Source organism: Diabrotica undecimpunctata, chromosome 6 (genome assembly GCF_040954645.1).
Source record: "Diabrotica undecimpunctata isolate CICGRU chromosome 6, icDiaUnde3, whole genome shotgun sequence".
NCBI classification, from domain to species: Eukaryota; Metazoa; Arthropoda; class Insecta; order Coleoptera; family Chrysomelidae; genus Diabrotica; species Diabrotica undecimpunctata.
This window is the reverse complement of record NC_092808.1, coordinates 6,707,859-6,728,715: the sequence shown is the minus strand read 5'-3', so window position 1 is coordinate 6,728,715 and position 20,857 is coordinate 6,707,859. Positions and strand designations below refer to the sequence as shown.

The window sequence follows — 20,857 nt, the reverse complement described above, 5'->3', positions numbered from 1 at the left end:
CTTATTTGCTAGAAGTAAACTTGTTAGGTGTGTTATACGACAGATAACATATTTTTGGACTAAAATTTGGAGCATAAGACATAGTTTCTTTCAAAACCATCCTAAAAATAAAATGTTTAATACGCCAAAAAAGTAGTTCAAACAGCCTAAATTCCCTTTGTACATACATAGAAAAATTCACTGAATCTTATGGTGTATAAAGTCTATTTTGCAAAAAGTGGCGTATTATGCATTTTACCTTTCAAGCGTCGATATGTATTTCTGTCTGATAATCTATATCTATGTATATAAACATAACATTTTATGTAATTTCATTCGACCTTAAATTTATCTCTTCCCACTACATTTTTTAAGATGAACTTGGTAGCTATTTAAAGCACTTTAAACTGGTTTCAATATAGTATTCCCTGTACAAGGCCAGCGCGAGCGCTTACGCTTACTATTATAGTATTTGATCTGACGTTCTGATACAAGTGACAATATTAGTGTGCCGGTATCAACAAAATAAGATGGCAAAAACTGTACCATGCGGTTCACTTAATATGCCGACGGTAGGCCTCGGTACGTGGCAAGTAAGTTCAAATTCAAAATGAGTATTTATTTAATTATAATTATTGTACTCCGTCTTAAAATTTATGTCTTCCAACTGTGGACTGCATAATTCACGTGCTAGCTCTTCAGATTGGATTGTAATATTTACCGTTTAACACGTTTACCTCCGTTGTAACAAACTTATTAAATTATTTAATTGAAAAAGAAGAATAATCACAAATAATGGAAGCGTACATTTATTAATTTATTTATTCATTTTAATTATAATTTTTTTATTTGTAAATTCTAGTCTATAAATGAATATAAAATTTCAAACATGAACATTTAATTTTTGTTTTCTTGTTTTCATTGTTAAAGTTTTATTTTGTTGATAAACAATTTTTATATCGGTAATTAGCGCATGTAAAGTTCCCTCCATCTTCGGCAAATTAAAAAAACAAATATCACCTTTAGTCCAGATAAATTAAGATATTTTTTTAACACCAAAAATGAGATGTTTTAACCAAATAATGTTTCAAATATAATGTTCAGAATAAGGTTGAATTCGGTTGCAATAATGAACTTGCTTTTTTGTCCTTAAAAGTGGAAAAAAAGTTTAATTTCTCGTGCTTAGTACTAATCGTCTAATAATTTGAACTGTCCTAATATGCAACTGTTTACTTTAAGTTCTTTAAAGTGCTTATCTTTAACAGGTTGACTGCCATCTTCTTTTTTCTTGCATTGCCAAAGAGTCATTTGAGTACCATATATGGTACTCAGTCCAGAAGATAAGTTCAAATATTGAGCGCCATTTATGGTACTCAGTATAACTTACAAAACTGCATGCCGTGTACCTAAGCAGTCACTCGACTTGTACATTTTTTATATGGAGGAATTAAAGTTTTGGCCTCAGAAAACCGTTACATGATTTTAGCCCGTAGCTAGATGGTATTATACTTTTTTTTATAAAGGTCGTTTATCAAAGTGTAATAAAAACGCTTTTTTAGCTTAAATATTTATTTAACAAGTAGCGTAACTCTAAAAATCAGTACAAAAAAATAGTCAACAACTTGACAATGGCAAGATACTGAGTAACACATGTGGTCCTCATGGCAGTCAACCTGTTATGGGGTCTGGACTTACAAATTTTTCATTTAGTTGTCATCTTTACAACGAGGTTTTATAGATGTGCATTGCTTTATTGTTGAGTTGTATTGAAATTTCGTTGTTTTCACGTGGTCGTTATAATTATAATATTTATCCTATACAATCCTACTGACTGCGCCATGTAATAATGTTTAATACGGACTGTTGTACATCTTTATTATTATTACTTTCAGTAATACAGTGTCATCATCACCTAATCTAAAGTGCTTAACCTCTATCTATGCCATGAAACCTTGTGCCGCCTGTCCCTTGTCATAGTCCTGTCAGGACTTTACGTTCATGAGCTATTCAGTCTCATGAGAGTATATACATTGTACAATAATTTAAAAGTTTACGACTTCCAAACAAAAGGATTGTTTTGACTGAACAATCCTAGAAAATTTGTACGAATGTTTACAAAAATCTGCAAAATGAAAAACAAAAAATTTAATACTTACAACAATAATCGATGAAACCACCAATATCGCGATACGTCCCTGGATAGCGGCAGCTTGAATTTCTTAAACATTTGTACCACAACTTTTTTCGATGGGCGATAGAAATATGGAGGCAACTTTACTTCGTTGTATATTAACTTCCAGTCGAAGTCAAAATTTGACAAACAGCACAAAATTAATTACTAAATGTACGGTTGAATCTTAGGATTCTGTTAGGAATCTCCAGGAGATATCTCCCTGTCTATGGATAAACCCTGTTGAATTTGAAGCGATAAGTCTTCTTCTTATACTTTTATTCTTACTCTTTTCTTTTTCTTGGAGGAAAAATTCTAGAGTCTTGAAACTCAATACAAAGATTAATCTTGGTCCAAGGAAGAACCTACTTTAAATTGGGATAAATAGGTCTTATTCTTCTTCTCATAGTCTTATGCCATTCGGCACTTCCCAGTTTTTTTCCAATTAATAGATCATGTATCACCAAAATTACAGATATAAGTTATATTTGGTTTTCTCTTTGCAATTTTTGTTTTTTTTTTATTTCTTGCCATGTTAGGTTTATTTAATATTATAAAAAAGTAAATATAGTAAAAAATTTATACAACTTTTAGGCTACCGATGAAGCAGAATTAGAGAAAGCGTTGAACGTGGCATTGGAGATTGGTTACCGTCATATTGATACAGCAGCTGCATACGAAAATGAACACATAATCGGCAAAGTTTTAAACCAATGGATCTCCGCAGGAAAATTAAAAAGAGAGGATCTTTTTATTGTGACGAAACTTCCAATCCGTGGTATTCATCGTGACCGAGTCGAAAGATATTTAACTGAGTCTTTGAAAAAACTGGGATTAGACTATGTAGATTTGTATTTGATCCACTTTCCAATTGGTATTGCAGAAACTGAAGGAAGTATAGTATTTGAAAAGGAAGACCATTTGGGAGTATGGAAGGTGAGTATGTTGTCTACGTTTGTCCTTACAAGACATATCTTTTATTTTTTTTTTCAACTTTTTTCGACTTTCACCAATTGCAAAAATTTTGGAGGTTGTACATTTGAGCATAAAATTGAGCAAATCCCCTTTAAGCCTAAAAAGGTGGATGCCATGATTTTCCACTCTAAAATCTGAAACTTGTATATTTTGACTGATGAATTTGCCTTGGGGATAACTTCCAACTTGGGGGGCGGAGGAACTTCCAATGAAACATCCACCAAAAGACATAAAAAAGATAAACTCAAACCACATAAAAGACGTTTTCTTTAATTTTGGACCTTCTTGGGGGGAAAGTCTCCCTTTCCCCCCATGTATCCGACCCTGGCCATAACAAACGTTGTTTTTGGAGTCAGAAGTGTAACGGCAAACCAATGTTTATTAGAATTTGGTCGAGAGTTCATTCCTAATTTAAAATTTGAAGAGTTTTTTAGCATTGATCCTGAGTCAACATTTTTGGCATCAATGGGCAAACAACTGAAGTCTTTTGAATATAATTTCATCCAGTAGATTTGGTGGGACACTTTTATTACTCACAATATGTAGATTTTCATAAACTTCGGATTTGTTACCTATGCTAATATGGATATTTTGCGACTTTGAACAACATGCCAATATATTACACAGCAATTGACTTAAATCACTAATATTGACATTATTTCAGAGTATGGAGAAACAAGTCGAAGCTGGGAGAACAAAAACTATCGGTTTATCCAATTTCACAGTTAGCCAAATCGACAATATTTTGAAGAACTGTAAAATTAAACCAGCCAACAACCAAGTCGAATTGCATGTTTTTCTGCAACAACGAGAACTGGTACAGTTCTGTCAGAAAAATGGAATTTCAGTAACAGCCTATTCGCCACTTGGAACTCCTGGCATGAACGTGTTTTTAAAAAAATTGGGCATAAAGTAAGTCAGCTTTCATCTTCCTAATAATCATAATAGTCTAAGGTATCATCTTATACATTTTTCAAACTTCTGTGTTATTGTAGGGAAAAAACTTTGGTCAACATATTAGCTAACCCTGTTGTGTTGGATGTAGCCAAAAAACACAACAAAAGTAGTGCTCAAGTTGCTTTACGATACCTGTTGCAGCAAAATATCATCGTTATTCCAAAAAGCGTCAATCCTGAGCGATTAAAAAGTAATTTTGATATTTTCAACTTTAATTTAGATGATGAAGATATGAAAAAACTTAATGGGCTAGATGTTGGAGAAGATGCTCGTATGGGAGATTGGAAAATATTACCAGGGTAAGTTATATAACTTTATTTGTTAGATTTTATATATATATATATATATATATATATATATATATATATATATATATATATATAGTAAACTCTTAAATATTGGGGAAATCTGCAAGAAAGACTCTAATGTGTATCAATTGTTTCGACTTAAGACATCAGGATCAGCATTGTTAGTCGCGAAGGAAGGTGAAATAGTCGTGAAGTTCCTTCGCGACTAACAATGCTGATCCTGATGTCTTAAGTGGGAACCCAGTCTCGGATACTCCTATAAACAAATATTTTTCATTACCATATTTCAGAGATATCACTCCGGGGTTAACAAGGATTCTGAAAAGTGTTGAAAATAGCTTTGGCAATAATAATAACAACATTAAACTTAATGTGGCTTGTAGATCAGCCCTAACAATTAATAATCTTTATTCTAAGATAAAAGATAAGACTCCCATAGATAGGCTTAGTAATATTGTCTACAACATTCCATGTCTCTCTTGCAACAATTCCTACATCGGTCAAACATCTCAATTATTGAAATCACGTATTACACTACACAAAAGTGATTCTCGACTTCACCCTGACCGTTGTGCATTAGCCAAACATGTCCATTCCACTGGTCATCTCATGAAATATACGAACACTACAATTCTCCACCGTGAGAACAATAAATCTAAAAGAGAGTTCATTGAAATGTCTTATATTTTCCTTAACGATTTCTCCATTAATGTTAAGAGTGACATTAAGAATCTAAGCGATATATACCACTTGTTACTTAAATCAGATACCAAAAACAATACTATATCACAGATAACTAACTTGACTGATATATCCATTAACAGCTAACATACCTTTATAATTAATTTTCATTAACAAAAAAATATATAACATTCCCTTGCTTTTCTTAGATACATCTCAATAAGATGCAATAATACATGAACAATAGAATATAATTAAATAAAGAAAATCAAAATAATATTTCCCTATACTGGGATTTAAATTCATTCGTTTTTACCAATGAACCTTAACGACATAAAGATTCATAAGAACTAATGAAGTTGTCAGCGCTTGCGTTCTGGCTAAAACAGAACCTCACTTTTAAACTTTCTAAAAATCAAAAATTTAGTTATTGCCGACAATTCAAAGAATTACCTCCTTTTAAATGTAGTTATATTGGGTTTTTCGATTAACCTTGGGTAAAATTTACCTAGCAATATAAATATAAATACCTAGTTGCTAGTTATCTCTATCCTTGTGCCAAAATATAAACAACCACTTATTATATTCTGGAGATATTAAATAAAACTTATTTTTCAATTGTCTTTTGTAGGGTAGCCGAACAACCAGCGTATCCATTCAGAAGAAACTAACATTTATGGTGTCTACAGTGCTAATCTTATTTAGTACACATACTATTATATTTTAGAATTAATATTTGTAATATATTCATGTAAAAAATATGGCAGTTTATTATACGTTACTAAATTTACAGTTCCTCGTTAATGTAAAAATAAATGCCGTTGTTGCATTAGGAACGTCCCGCAGTTACTTTCCGCAAAAGATTCCTGGTTCGAAAAAATACAAAATTAATTTCTAGTACAAAAAAATTACTTTTATATTAAAATACACAAGTGTGGCTTTAAAGTTTTATTTTAATACAGTTTGCTTTGGTGGTACAAATTCGATTGACTATATATACGCAATTATAACATTAAATCAATATGATACTCAATACTCCCTTTATTTCCAGACAAAAAAGTCGTAAAATTTAATTGCCTCACACCAACACACCGGCACGGAGAGACGATACGCTGGTTAGAGAATTTTTTAAATAAACATATTAAGCAGTTACTCAGCCGTAATATCTCTAAGACGATGAATGAAAACGGATCAAGTAAAGAGTCAAGTATTTATAATGAAAATCTCGTATATTATGATTTTTATAAAACAGAAAATCTTTGAATAATTCGCACTCAGAGAAAAAATATTTCAGAAACATATAGAGCCTTTACTTTTATTTAAAATACTGTAAAGAATATTCTATCAAAATCTAAAACTCACACGGAACCGCTGGCTGCTTTTTACCAACCTATAAATTGTAATAAAGTCAAAACTTTAAAACGATCTCAGCTACATTGCGCTAAATAACCAGGATTTGCATGGTAGCACGATAAGTAAGCAGTGTAAGTGTATCGTGCATGGTAGCATTCAAATACAACGCCGGGCCGCGCCGAGCATGATCGACCGAAGCCAAACCGTTTTGAGCAATCCTACATACCAGCAGCTCGAGCGTTTTTTGCCGCGCGGATTCTGCCATCTTTCAGTCAAGTTCCCTGTTTCAACCAGTTGAGTCATGTTGCGCAATATATTGTCTTTAAAGTAATTATGGTTTATTATTTTGTCACATCAAAAAAATAATGAGTATTGCTATAGAAATGTTAATTATTTCGATTCAAGAACGACCTCCGTTGTGGGATCAATCGTACAGAAATACATGGATGTTGATATACGTATATGGAAGGAAGTAGCAGCTGAATGCAATACAACAGATAGGTATCTATAAATTTCTACAAATATTGTTTGAATATTTAATATTAATTTGTAACAGTTGTTATTTTCATTAGTTACAAAAATATAATAGAAAAGTTCCATCAAAGTTAACTCTTTAATGGATGATGTAAAAAATATTGCGCGAATGACTTCCGTTGTTGCACATCTTGTAGAAGGTATGTTGACAGATGGACCCGGTTGTTCAGTTTCACCGCAATTGGATGATAGTTGGTCCATCTCGTGAAGAATCAATTCTTCAATTCCGTCCTTGTCGATAAATGTTATGAAACTCGTGCATACACGTAACAATTTTATCAACTTAATCAGGGGTTGTTTCAATTGGTTTTTGGAGTAATCTCCATTTGACAGCCTAAATTTCAAACAAGCTTTCATAAATCAAGGAGTCAAAGGATAAGCTTCATCTCCGATAACCACGAAGGGGCACTTTATAGTTGTTTGTGGCAATTCTGTGTCTGCAGGCATATTAAAAACACCATTTCTAAAACGTACTTTCGGAAAATATTCCACCGTCAGATTGTTTACCACCAATAGTACCCTTTATAATTATTTATTATAGTACATACTTCCTGAATTAGCAGGGTATTTTACACGAGTATGTTTCCCGTCTCTAGCCCCCACGCAGTTAAAGAAGTTCCATTTTTGCATGTAAAGAGTAAATGATCTCAGAAGCATACTAGTTGTAGGTTCTGGCATGTGGATCGGTGCTATTATAACGCATCTCAAATTGCTGTGGAATAATATAATGAACCGTTGAGGTTTCAATTTTGAATGCATCACTGAGGCCTTCGTAGGATAATCCTGTCGACAGATACCTGAAAACAATTTCTATATTAAAACAAATGAGCCAATCGGCAATAATTATGTACTATAATTTTTAACACTCTAATATCAACAATAATTCCTTTTTTACCAATATTATTTTTCGTTTGTTTCTGTAGCAAAGAAAAAATGGAAACATTTGAGGGGCAGTTTTGCGGAATGAATTAAAAAAGAAGGTAAACTGAAATCTAAGGTCGCCCAAGGCGACTCGCCATGCAAAACCCAATGGAAATGGTTCCAAAACATGGAATTTTTAAGACGAGAGGTATGGAAGGAAACTTAAAAAGTGATTGCTCGCATTTCATTCCGGTTGAGCCTTAGCGTAAAACAGAGTCTATTGGTTGAGGGGGATGAGTTGTCCACAATCGCCAACTGATATCTCTATATCTTCTACAGCAGAAGAAAATGCATTGCTGCAGAAGAAGGAGAAAGGTTGCATATCGAAACTGATGTCTCTATATCTTCTGCAGCTTCAACTTCTTTAAGTTCACGTGTAGGTAGAAAACGCAAAGGCATTGCTGCATAGAAGGATAAAGGTTGCATATCGAAACTGATGTCTCTATATCTTCTGCAACTTCAACTTCTTTAATTTCAGGTGTAGCTAGAAAACGTAAAGGCATTGCAGCAGAAGAAGGAGAAAAGTTGTATATCGAAAAAGAAAAACTGAAAATCATAAAATCAATAGAAAAGAAGACGAGAAGAATACAACTTATCATTTTCTGATGAGCTTCAAAGATCCCATTAACAGCCTTCCTATAAATTCACAAATGTGTAATGAAAATATAGCAAGGAAATAAAGAAGGAAAAATTAAGAGACAATTAGCCTAGTAAAGAGAAACAATTATTTAAGAAATTATAACATATTCCAAATCTATTAAAAGAACAAATAAATTCATAGCTAGTAGGTAACATATTTACGTAAACATTTTATTAAACAAGGATTGAAAATCGACCCAGTTAAATGCAGTACACGAGTCTCAAATATCAGGCCACCAAGGTTGTTTAAATCACGTTTCAAAACATAGACCTCCGCCGATATACAACACGAGGATCAGTCAGCAAAAAAAAACAATAACGCGACCTTGGTACTACGACTGAAAATTGAGGACAGGGACTAATAAAAAAGGCGAACAAGGGGGCCAGCGGCGTTAGTGGGAAGTTTTCACGCAGCAGCTCCACGCCGTGGTGTGGAGATCGGAAGGTACGCAGACCGTGGACGCGTTAATTAACTCGACGGGGTAGTGTGACGTATATAGTGTCGGCAACTGGAGATTCGAAGGTACGAAATCTCAAATCCCGGTAGACTGGAGGCGTATTCCCTAGCTAGAGCCTAGATACGCAGAGGTAACTAAGATCTCTATATACTAACCCCAGGTATATCTAATAATACGGAAATTGTCTGATCTTTAATTCCTTGCTGATTTCTTCTCGTCTCCCTTCGCACCTGAGCGAACATTTTTGTCATAACTGATATTTGTAATGTACAGTCTAGTTAATACATTGTAAATTCGAGATTTGTTTTGTTATTCCTAGCCGTTACAGGTCGAGACTAGAAGAGATACGCATTTCGCTATGCAGTGCTCCGGCTTCTAACGTAAGCCCATAGCCTCTCACTCTTTACAGGACCTGAGACCGAGAAGTCCTTGATCCCCTTCCTTCCCAACCGATTTTTCTACCCTCTTGTAAATCCGCGAGGGCGAAACCAGTCAGTTCAGACTAGTGGAGCCAGTAAGCCTTGCCCCGCTCGCAGGGATAAGTATCCCCTAAGGATTGTAGAGGCATTGCTAAGGAGATTGAACGGACGTCTTCTACAATGGTGACAGCATAATATTATCAGAGTGGAGACAATTCCTTAGAGGGGTATATTAGATTATAATTACAGCTTCCAATAATAAATTATTATATATTATTAGAAATGTTTCTGGGATCTAAAAGTATGGAAATTTTAATGAAGGAAATTGAGAAAAATCAGAAACCCAATAATACCAGTCTAAAAAAATTTCAATTACACTGACTACGTTTCGCAGCCCACTTGTCCACTGACCAATTCAGGAGACGATTTACCGATGACTGCAACGGAGATATTTTTGGTAAAATTCAAACTATTTAATGCCGTTGCTTTTAATCTTTATTTAAATACAGCGCTTCTGGATGTCGATATGACATTTCTTTGATATCAGTCACCAAAGTCCCATCGACGTATTACAAATTAATACAAAAGATAATGGTAATAATAGGAAAAGTCGTAAATTGTGGGTGGCAAAGTCATTTCGCTCCTAAAAATAAACCAATCCATATTTTCACATGAACCAAAAAACATAATATTTGGAAGACATGGTTTCAACCGAAAAACAAGGTTTTACGAAAATCCGCTAACGGACTTATTCCACAGGATGTTTCAAAGTTAGGATAAAAAACCACCTTTCGATTAACCCCGTATAATAAGTCAAATACAAACTTTTATTAAAAAACTCACTGTACTAAATTAAAATTTATAAATTTTTACATATTGTGCTAAAAAATTCATCAAAATAGGGCTAAAAATAAAAAAGCTGAAATACTTTGAATTTGTCCAAAATTTTCTCCGTTGCGCTTTTTTGCATCTGAGTGTATTAACCATAAAAAAGGAATATTTTAAGGAAAATGAGTAAACAAAAAACTCGAAACATATTTTTGTCTAGGCAAACAATTTTATATAAGTTATACTTGACCTTAAATTTATCTTTTCCTACTAAATATTTAAACATGCACTTATCTACTAAGTAACTATTTATAATACACTCCAAATTTGTTTCTACATAGTAACCCTTTTCCAAGGTCGGTGCTTTCTGGTGTTTAAAGTTATTGACACAAGTTATAATTTGGGTGTGTCGCTATCAACAAAAGAAAATGGAAAAAACTGTACCGTGTGGATCACTTAACCCTAGATTGCCACCGTTACCCGGTAGTCGCTTGTTGCCAGGCATACGTAAATTTTACGTGTTAAAAATGGAAAACAGTTTGTTTTAAGATTTATTAAAAAAACACGCTAATCTTTATAATAAAAAAGACAGTAGATACCTTAAAAAATAAACAAAGACTTCTTGCTTGATGTGGATAGTTCTTTAAAGTTTTTCAACACTGTGGAAATCTCTTGCAACTGCTTATCTGGGTTATATATTTCGAAATTCCAAGTACCAGTTCTTAACGCCTATTATGGAAAGGAAGATAGAAGGAAAACGGGGCATCGGAAGAAATAAATACTCATGGCTTAAAAACATAAGGGATTTGACAAACCTCGATGCTCATGCACTCTTTAGAGCCACACAAGACCGAGAGGAGTATGCCAGAATTGTCGCCAACATCCACTAATTGGATAGGGCACCACAAGAAGAAGGGCATCTCTTATTTTAATGCTCACCACAAATGTGCTTTTTGTGCATATGAGGCATTTTATTTTTGTCATCCTTTTCTTATAATATGGACAGAGATAACAGTACTTTCTAGATGCTTCCGCAGCTTCTTCTGAGGTGGACGGTTGCTCTGTTTTTCCTCCGCATACATCAGTAATGGTTGTTCTCAACTGACGGCTAGAGTTGGAATCGCCAGTCTCTGCTCTTGCCATTGCTGTGTTAAGCTCTTACTTGGCTGTAACATAAATTCAAATCTACGTAAAGGCTTGTCATTTTTATTAACTCGATAAAAATTATGTACATAAATTACATAACTAGTAATGCATGCAATGTTAAGCATGTTATAAAAGAAACATAGCGGCCATCTTCTTGTTTTTCTGTTGCAGTTCATATAATGGCACATCTGATCAAATGAGTACTCCTCCTTTAGTTATATAGTTATAATTCATTACAACTTCTGGCTTTTTAGTGGTCTCATTTATTGTTGCTTCTTGATGACAGGAGGAAACCAGAATCACCAGTTTATTTGCTTTTGGCTTATCGGATACTAAGCTCATATTTTAATCAAACAAAAATAAAAATATTCCTGGTTTCCTCTCTTGAAAATGAATATCACAAAATTCGGGGGGTAATTATTTTTTATTCTTCTTCATAGTGCCAATAACAGTAAGTTTGTAGTTTACAAGTAAGTTTGTTACTAGAGGTACACTACAAAACCAGTTATCCATAGTAACAATACGATTTGATCCCTTTATTGACGATACTAAATTTTCAACAAAGTAGTCTGCTATTGGTTTCCCTAAATCTGTTGCTTGCTTACCAAGATAAGGGATGTCATCAATCATATACTTCGTTGAATTGTCACACATCATCACTAGTTTAATTCCATAACGATCAGGTTTAGAAGGTATGTACATACGAAAAAGACAGCGACCTCTGAAACCAACTAGTTGTGCATCTATCGTGACGTATAAACTGGGTTTATAATTGTCCCTACAATTGATTAATAGCATATCCCATATATTTGAAATAGGTGCAAGTCTTGTCTCTAGCAATCTCTGTTCACGTGTATTGTTGTCATCAAACCTTAGACAATTTATAAGAAAATTAAACCTTGTTCTCGACATGGTAGCTTTGTAACTATCACCGCCATTCTCACTGTCACAAACAATATTTTGCCGGATAGGTGGTTATATTTCAGCGCAGTAGACATTATTAGCAGACCAAATAATGCATCTTATTCTTCTAGGCACAGGTCTTTTACAGAAGAGTCTGTGGGATTTTTGTAGTTCATTCTTTGCTTCAATAAATTGAAGCACTCACGGATATCGAAAGTATAATTTGTGATTGGTGTGGGTCCTGGCTTTATATGTACAAGCATCGTCTAAGACATTTTACTATTTGAAGTTTTACCAGTAATTTTCCATTTGTACCCGTTTTCCCAAGTAGTTCTGTTGATGTTGGTTTTATTTTATTATAAATTCAAAGTCGGTAACATTTCTCACAGTTTCAGTTTCCTTTTCTGCTCTTTTTCTTTTACCCACAAGGGGATCTTATCCGATTACCAAAATTTCAACATCCACATTTCATCAGTACCCATGGCACGTGTTTTTTCACATTTGTGGTTAAGTTTATTTATTTTGATTTTTATAATTAATCGAGAGCAGTAGAAAACGCAACTGGCAATCTATAATCTATATATTTTAGGCACAGCATATTGCTTCCATATTGAATTCCATAGGAAGACGAAGAATTTCCTGGCTGAGAAACCTAAGAGAGTGGTATAGTTGCAGCTCAGTAGATCTTTTTAAAGCAGCCGCCAATAAGGTACGGATAGCTGTGATGATAGCCAACCTCAGATAGGAGAAGGAACTACAAGAAGATGAATTGCTTAAATTCTTTTTAAGCAATATACTGTGGTTTAGGGTTAATATGCCAACGGTGGGTCTTGGCACGTGGCCAGTAAGTTTAAAAACAAGTTTGTATAATTGTACAACTTCAATGTATTTAGTACAACAAGAAATTGAGGAGGATTGAAAATACGTCTAACAGAATCTACTAATGATAGAAGGTGCAAATCAAATACGCCGTTTACTAATAAAAACATTAAAATAATACGGGTCCACAATATTGTAGCAGGCTCCCTTACATTTTACTGTAAGTAAGTAATATGCGGTCCTTAACACTTTTATAGTACCTACGCCTCTATAAGTCGCGTTTCATAAAGGCATTTTAAATGCATTGTCTACACCTAACATTGAATTAGTTTGAAATTCATTTAAACAAATAAAAAGAAGTACTTACATATATAATAACGTTTTCTTTAATAATTTGTTTAGATAATGTATTATACTTATTATACTGATTATTAGTAAAAACAATTTTATTCTAAATATAAATAGACCTTTTATGTATTTTAAGAAGATTAATAAAAAGTAGTTAAATAAATAATCTAACAATGAAAATTACTTTGTGCTCTGTCATGTAAAATAATCGTTATCATATCTAGCATCTTTAACACAAATATAGTAAATGCATTCTTAACTGCTTTGCATAAAAAATATATTAAAACCATAATGATATCTAAATTAAACACTTAAAATATTTTACCTACAAAATAGTTGATAAATTGATAAGGTTGAATGCTCGAATAAATGAACTTTGAAAAATTAAAGGAAAATATCGAGCACAATTTTAATAATCAAATCTTGCCCAAGTACTTTCGCTTTCTACAGCATCATCAGGGGCATTTCGTCAAATTTGGGCTATCCAGGAAGCGCAGAATGTAATAAACATGAAATTAAACATAACACTACACATAAATAATAATACTACATTTGTACATAACACTACACTAAAACAAGGACAGTTTAAAATTATTCTACGCTACATTCTTGTCGGCAACAGGAGAGAGAATGAGACAGTCATTTTAAACCATAATAAAAATATGGAAGAAAGGCTACAAGTCGGATCTCTAAAAATGATGTACGATATCTACGATATGAAGATTTTAGAGAATCGAGAGATTGCTGTATTTTAACCTTTTCAGCGAGTTCAGCTCCTACAAATGGAAAAATATTCATTAAAAATATTGCTAATGTTCCAGCTATCAGTAATTAATTCGTTGTTTCAACTTAAGGTACTTTTTATTTCATTTAAAGCAGTAGTTCTCAACCTGGGGGGCGCGCCCCCTGGGGGAGGCGTGAGAGAATTTCAGGGGAGGCGTGAGGGTACAAAGAAAAAAAAAATTAAAATTAAAAAATATATATTTTGTTAAAAAAATGTTATTTTGTTAAATATTTCTTTATTTAAACGTGATTAAAATCGTTTTACTCAAACACACAACCTGAGTTTAACACAACAGTATTGTGTATGGCAACATCGTAGGAGCGCAAAATATATTTACCAACACTGTATTGCAAGCACTCCTGGCTCCAGTTCAGTGACTCCGTCTCACGCGTCAGTCTCAGTTGACAGCGTCTGTGTGCTGTTTGTAGCAATCAATGTAATAGTTATTTAATAACAGAGTGATTGTTTGTGAATTATTTAATAGTGTTGTGTTACAGCTTTGAAAATGGCTAAGTCACTCCCAAAGAAAAGATTGTATTCAGACGATTATGTTAAGTATGGTTTTACCTTTATGGAGAAAAACGGCAGTCATTTACCTCAGTGTGTCAACTGGCATGCTGTTCTTAGTAATGATGCAATGCGCCCCGGACGTTTGGAACGGCATCTAATTACAAACCATTCTTCTTTGAAAGATAAAGGCCCAGAATTGTTTATTGCCTAAAACGTATGAAACTTGACTCTACTGCAAATTTTCGTGTTAAAAATGAGAAAGCTGTGGAAACATCATACAAAATAGCACTTTTGATAGTTAAAGACAAGAAACCACATACTATTGGTGAGTCACTAATTAAAGCTTGTTTACTTACTGCTTATAGTACCGTACTTAGTGAAGACAGTTGTAGGAAAGTAGAAAACACTTCTCTTTCAAACGACACAGTAAAACGTAAAATTGATGACATGGCTCTGGATTTGAAAAATCAAGTATTGCAAAAATTAAAAGGTTCACCGTTTTTTTCTTTGCAGTGTGACGAAACAACTGATATTTCAAAGCATGCACAGTTATTGTTTTACTGTCGATTTATTGACAGAAAACGGTTCCTGGAGGAAATATTGTTTTCAACCTCTCTTGAAACAACAACTAAAGCCATTGACATATTTTCTGCTCTTGAAGATTTTTTAGTAATCAATGAACTTCCATGGGAGAAAGTAATTGGCATATGTACTGATGGGGCCCAAGCCATGACAGGATGTCGATCTGGATTTATGGAATTGGCAAAAAAGAAGAACCCTGGGATAATTGGTTCTCACTGCATTATTCACAGACAAGCTTTAGCTAGTCAGACTTTACCTGAACCTCTCAACGTCACATTAAACTTAGCTATTAAAATAGTTAACCACATCAAATCCAGCGCATTAAATACTAGGCTCTTTCAGGCACTATGTCAAGAACTGAATAGTGATCAGGAAACCCTCCTGTTTCACATAGAAGTCCGGTGGTTATCCAAAGGAAATATTCTTGTAAGATTATTCAATTTAAAGTCAGAAGTTAAAATTTTGTTAATGACTTCAAAACAAGAAGATCTTCACAGAAGATTTACAGATGATAAAAATATCTTTTACTTGGGTTATTTGTCTGACTTTTTTGAGACACTTAATGTCCTGAATCTTCAAGGCCGTAAAAACCTCTTAAACACTTATGATGCAATTAAGGGGTTTATAGAAAAAATATAGCTTTGGCAACGCCGCCTTCACAGTTCCAAGCTAAACTTTTCCTCTTTTCCTAAATTGAACGACCTTCTCGATGATATTTAAACCCTTCCACTACATCTAGTTTCGGATTTGAAAGACGTCATATCACGGCATTTGGAAGAACTGAAATATCAAATTCGAAAGTACTTTCCAGATGTTAGCTCGGAAAACTGGGAATTTAAGTTGACAAGAGATCCTTTTCATATCGAAGTTGACATTCTTCCAGTTAACCTTCAAGAGCAGGCAATTGACCTAAACTGTGATTCACAAACAAAAGCAGATTTTGCAAACATGGACTTGGAAGAATTTTGGTTAACCTACTTTCCTGTTTACCCAGAAGTGGCTTTAGTATCTGCGAAGTTATTAGTCCAGTTTCCATCCACATATCTTTGCGAATCTGGTTTTTCTGCATTGGCGTATATAAAATCAAAATACCGTTCAAGGCTGGACGTTGAAAGTGACTTAGGTGTGCTCTGACACAGTTTCAACCGAATATCGAAAAACTTGTCAAGAACAGACAATGCCAACCCTCTCATTGAAAGTGCAAAAACACTAATATGACTTTCAACTTTATATTCGTATTTGATTTTTTGATTATTCTTTTTATCAAATAAATAAACAATGTTAAGTATAATGAGACATCAAATAAACTTTCGTATTTAAATATATCTGGATTTTTATTTTATTTTGGATCCCAGCTTTTGCTAACGTAGAGTTAGCATCGTCAGTTTCACAATTTCACTGTTCTAACTTAAACCAACCAATTATTGACTGGAGGGGAGGCGTGAGCTATCTTCAGTGTTCAAAGGTGGCGCCGGTCCTCAAAGGTTGAGAACCGCTGATTTAAAGAGTGAAAATACCTCTTTTTTGTTTCTATAATTAGTTTATTTAATCTTTGTCAGGGAACGATCTCGACGTCTCATTGGTGACCTATCGCAAATGGCTAGCTGTGCATCTTCCAACTGTTTTTTATGAAAAACGGAAAAAGAATCTCATAGTCCAGCTAATGTATTTCCAATCTGGTTCTACCACTATTCTTAATAGATTACGTTAATAGTTTTCTTTAGAGAGCATTTCCTGCGGGTACAACCTTTAGTAAGATCCTCAATATCTTCACACAAATACAGAATACCCTTTTTATTTTGGTATACTCGAAATATGTTCTGTAGTGAGCGTTTTCTAGGATTTCTAAGGTCTGACTAATAAAAAGCTTCAATTATTTTAATTTTAAATCATTTATTTAATACTGGGGAACAAAAAAAAACAAAATGTATTAAAAATGGTAACAATATAGAATATACGGTAAATATAATAAAATAACAACATTAAAAACTCTAATTGTACAGATATACAGCCAGGATAAAATGAATATCGTGACACCATTGCATTAGCAACAAAAAATTTAGGTAGCACTTAAATTTTTCTTTCTGTCATAAATGTATTGCTCTTAGAAAGCCTGAATAAACATTGTCTCTGTGATGAAACAATAACGGGATCACGAACAAAAGAATTGCACCTTACATTTGTGCTATGTATTGTTCGTTTAAGAGTTTTTAGGTGCTTTGACCTCCAGGAACTCTGATTTGGCCTAATTAAAATTATTGTGACCTATAATCTCTGTAGACATATTTTTTTGCTATGAAATCATCTTAGCCTTTAGGCAGAATTTTGACAGACCTGATTAGATGAAAGTTGAAGTGTTACAATATTGACAATGAAATACGAATATGACACACAGAAAAATTTATGCACTGAGTTAATTTACTATAAACTATGTGTTATGGCTATAATAAATTCGAATAAGTTCTCTAATTTGATTGGGTTATTCAAGATATTCGCAAATAATGATTTTATACCTGTCTGAATGTATAAAAGCGTTTACTACTAAAAAATATTATATAAAAACGAAGTACGGCAACTAAATGAAAGTTTATTGGTATGAATATCACTGTCTTTTTTGTATAAGTAATGCACATGTATTTATTATCACGAAAAAGTTGTCTAGTAAATTAAGTAAAAGAAAACAAAATTTGTGTGTTTTTAGACAAAGATGTACCATGACAAATCAAATTTTCCCATAGAATTAGTAAACGAAACTATTAGGAACAAAAACATGTAGTAATATATTTTTTACAGGCTTTAGGTGGGTTGACAAGATGTAAGTCGTTTGGAAAGAGCGCATTACACGCATAATTAGATTTTTATGCGCGCATCAGACACTACGCTCGCACATTCATGGAAAGTAATGCGCGCGCAGTGACGCGAAGTTAGAAGCAATGGACCGTGGAAGTGATGACGTAGATTTTATTGACATCTGTCAGTTTCACTTTCCAAACAAACCTTGTTTAGTGTGGATAATTCGTATTTTTCGTTATTTTTTCATTTTTTTTACAGAATCTTTCCGCTTTTAGCAATATCTAAGTATTCTAATAGTTAGTACAACAATTTTACAAGGTTGTGTAAATAATAAAGCATGTTGTTTTATAAAAATAGCAATAAAATGCATGTATCAATAAAGTAAGGTTAGAATGTCTTTAATTTAAACTTTTAAACTATATTTCATAGAAATAGAACACTGAGTTATGATGGTATTATCGTAAAAAACACTATACTTAAAAGAAAAAGTAGCAGAGGAAGCAAAATGTTAACTTTATAGAAATTAAAAAGTCTTGAGATTGGACATTTCAACTTTTGTTTGGAAAGTAATTGACAGTTGTGACGTCACACTTCCACTGTCCATTCTGATAATATTATTATAGCGCACGGTCAAAAAAATGTATTTTCGACTATTTCTTTTATTATTCACAATCTTCAAATGTCTAATTACCGTAGCTATAATATTAAATTACAAATCTTACCTTTATCTAAACATCGGTCCTCCTAAACAAGATTTTTGCATTAGTTTTAATAAAAATTATACATAAGTTAAACAACTACTAGCACGTTACTTTGAAATGGGTAAAAATGAAAAAATCTAACCGGATAAATATTTTTAATTAAAAATCGTCGATTTGGAGTATGTTTACTGGTTGTTTTAGTAAGTTCTATGGCAAGAAAATCAGTTGCGTTTCACAAACAGCTAATTTTCTATGTAAAGTATTCTGTTACTCCCTTAAAAACTTCTTGACTCGGTATATATTATTATATACAAATATAATATCATAAACTAAAGGGACGGAAAAATATTTTGTGACAATAGACAGGCACACATAAAAGAGAATTTTTAGAGAGCGGTAATATTATATTTTAATGAACTTTTACAGACTAATTTGTAGTTTTTTACATATTAGTAAAAAATACACGTGCAGGAGAACATACTGTTGACCCCTAAACGTTCATCAGTTTTTCTGTATCTGTTCAACTTTTAATTGAACTAATCCCGAAAAAGACAGACTGGCAAAAACTTAAGCAATTTTCATTTTAACCAATCAGTTGGTAGGATAAGGAAAGGCACATGTGGACAGAGGCACAAGTGGACAGTTAACTTTTTCCCGTCTAGATTTCTGTTCGAGTGGTTCTAACCACTCACCCTCCTAGGGTGAGTTAGAACCACTGGTGATATAGTTCTATGCCAAGAACTAATAGTCCAAGATCCCAGAGCGATCAGACATAACTTATTTTCACACAGATGAAACCTTAGAGTCTGAGTAGCGTCTCGTGTGCTTTGAATACCTGCGTATTTATGAAACTTGCTGAGTGACACATGGGCAGGTACCAGGTGAGAAAGGTAACTAAAAATAAGAGCTATTTAACTTAAATTTACATAACTGATTTTTATACATATTTTGTAGAATATTATTTTGAAAATACTGTAATAAGTGTCAGACACTTGTCATGGACCAGAACTTTTGTCAGACGCTTTAAAGATCCACTAAAATTCAATGAACTTTACTTACTTTTACATGTCTGATTTCTGTACAAAAAAATGTTATTATTTTATTTCCATCAAAACCTGTGTCCATATGTGCCCCGTAGAAAATATTGTCTTGTCCACATGTGCCTCCCTTAGGGGCACATGTGGACTAATTACATCTATTTGGATTTTAATCTCATTTTGTCTCACAAACATAAACTTTAACAGTTTATAGTTATTGGGGAGTTATTGTTGTATGCTGGTAATTGCATACGAATAAAGTATTTAAGAATTTACAATTAAATAAATCTTCCTCACTTATACGACTGATTTTTGCAGACCATGAATAACAGATCCAAACAGCAGGATACACCGTTACAAAATCCCTTCTGTGTGTACCTATTGACTATTTCACTATGTGGTACTCCTTTATCAATCACAAACCATTACGAAAAACTGAATTTGTTTATCTACGACATTCTTTATAATTTAAAACGTAAAATTAATAACACAAATAACAAAAATATTTCTTCTAACAGGATTAACACCTATTTATAATATCCGCCAATTCTTTTATGGTACTCATTTGTTCATACATGTACGCTTTGGTCTCCCAAAGCATTCGAACTAGTTTGTCGTCGGCCTTCTCGTCCATGGCGACATCTTCGGTCATCTGTGGACAGAATCGAAAGTAGGGAACCCCGATCGATGAACACCACGCTCTGGCTCTGTCTACTACTCTGCCGTCGCTGGAAGTAGCCTAAAAATAAGAGCAACCATTAGGGTTGTGTAGATATTTGTTAAAAAGAAGAGTGTCCTTGAACTATTCATATTCCGGGTTTGGACAACTCGACAATGTACAGCTGGTTCCTAAAAAAACTGATACGACTCTTAAAGGGTATTTTGTAGAAAATTGAGCAGTGTATTTTTAAACTGTCACTGTCACTGCCAAATCTTAAAATTTGTCAGATAACTTATTCTGTTCAACCTTAAAAAATGGCTCCACATGCTAGCAAGAATTGTAACGAAATTA

General features: G+C 33.4%; 3 protein-coding genes across 5 annotated transcripts in view; 2 read left to right on the top strand and 1 right to left on the bottom strand.

Annotated features, from left to right (window-relative positions):
• Positions 1 to 390: 390 nt before the first annotated feature.
• On the top strand, positions 391 to 5,856 carry LOC140443058 (1,5-anhydro-D-fructose reductase-like). The gene is made up of 5 exons (XM_072534111.1): positions 391 to 572; positions 2,744 to 3,085; positions 3,789 to 4,036; positions 4,120 to 4,380; positions 5,702 to 5,856. Exons 1-5 carry the CDS (start codon positions 510 to 512, stop codon positions 5,739 to 5,741), a joined length of 954 nt encoding a protein of 317 aa, XP_072390212.1. The 5' UTR covers positions 391 to 509; the 3' UTR covers positions 5,742 to 5,856.
• Positions 5,857 to 14,948: 9,092 nt separating this feature from the next.
• Positions 14,949 to 16,448, top strand: LOC140443441 (protein FAM200C-like). The gene is made up of 2 exons (XM_072534699.1): positions 14,949 to 15,740; positions 16,155 to 16,448. The coding sequence occupies exons 1-2, from the start codon at positions 14,949 to 14,951 to the stop codon at positions 16,446 to 16,448; spliced, it is 1,086 nt and encodes a 361-aa protein (XP_072390800.1).
• Positions 16,449 to 17,095: 647 nt separating this feature from the next.
• iPLA2-VIA (calcium-independent phospholipase A2 VIA) overlaps positions 17,096 to 20,857 on the bottom strand; it is a 30,790-nt gene continuing 27,028 nt past the window's right edge. For all 3 annotated transcript variants that reach the window (XM_072534109.1, XM_072534107.1, XM_072534108.1), the window contains exon 12: positions 17,096 to 20,584. In XM_072534109.1, coding sequence (XP_072390210.1) covers positions 20,366 to 20,584 — 219 coding nt within the window. In that variant the 3' untranslated portion in view covers positions 17,096 to 20,365. The remainder of the gene's footprint in view (positions 20,585 to 20,857) is intronic.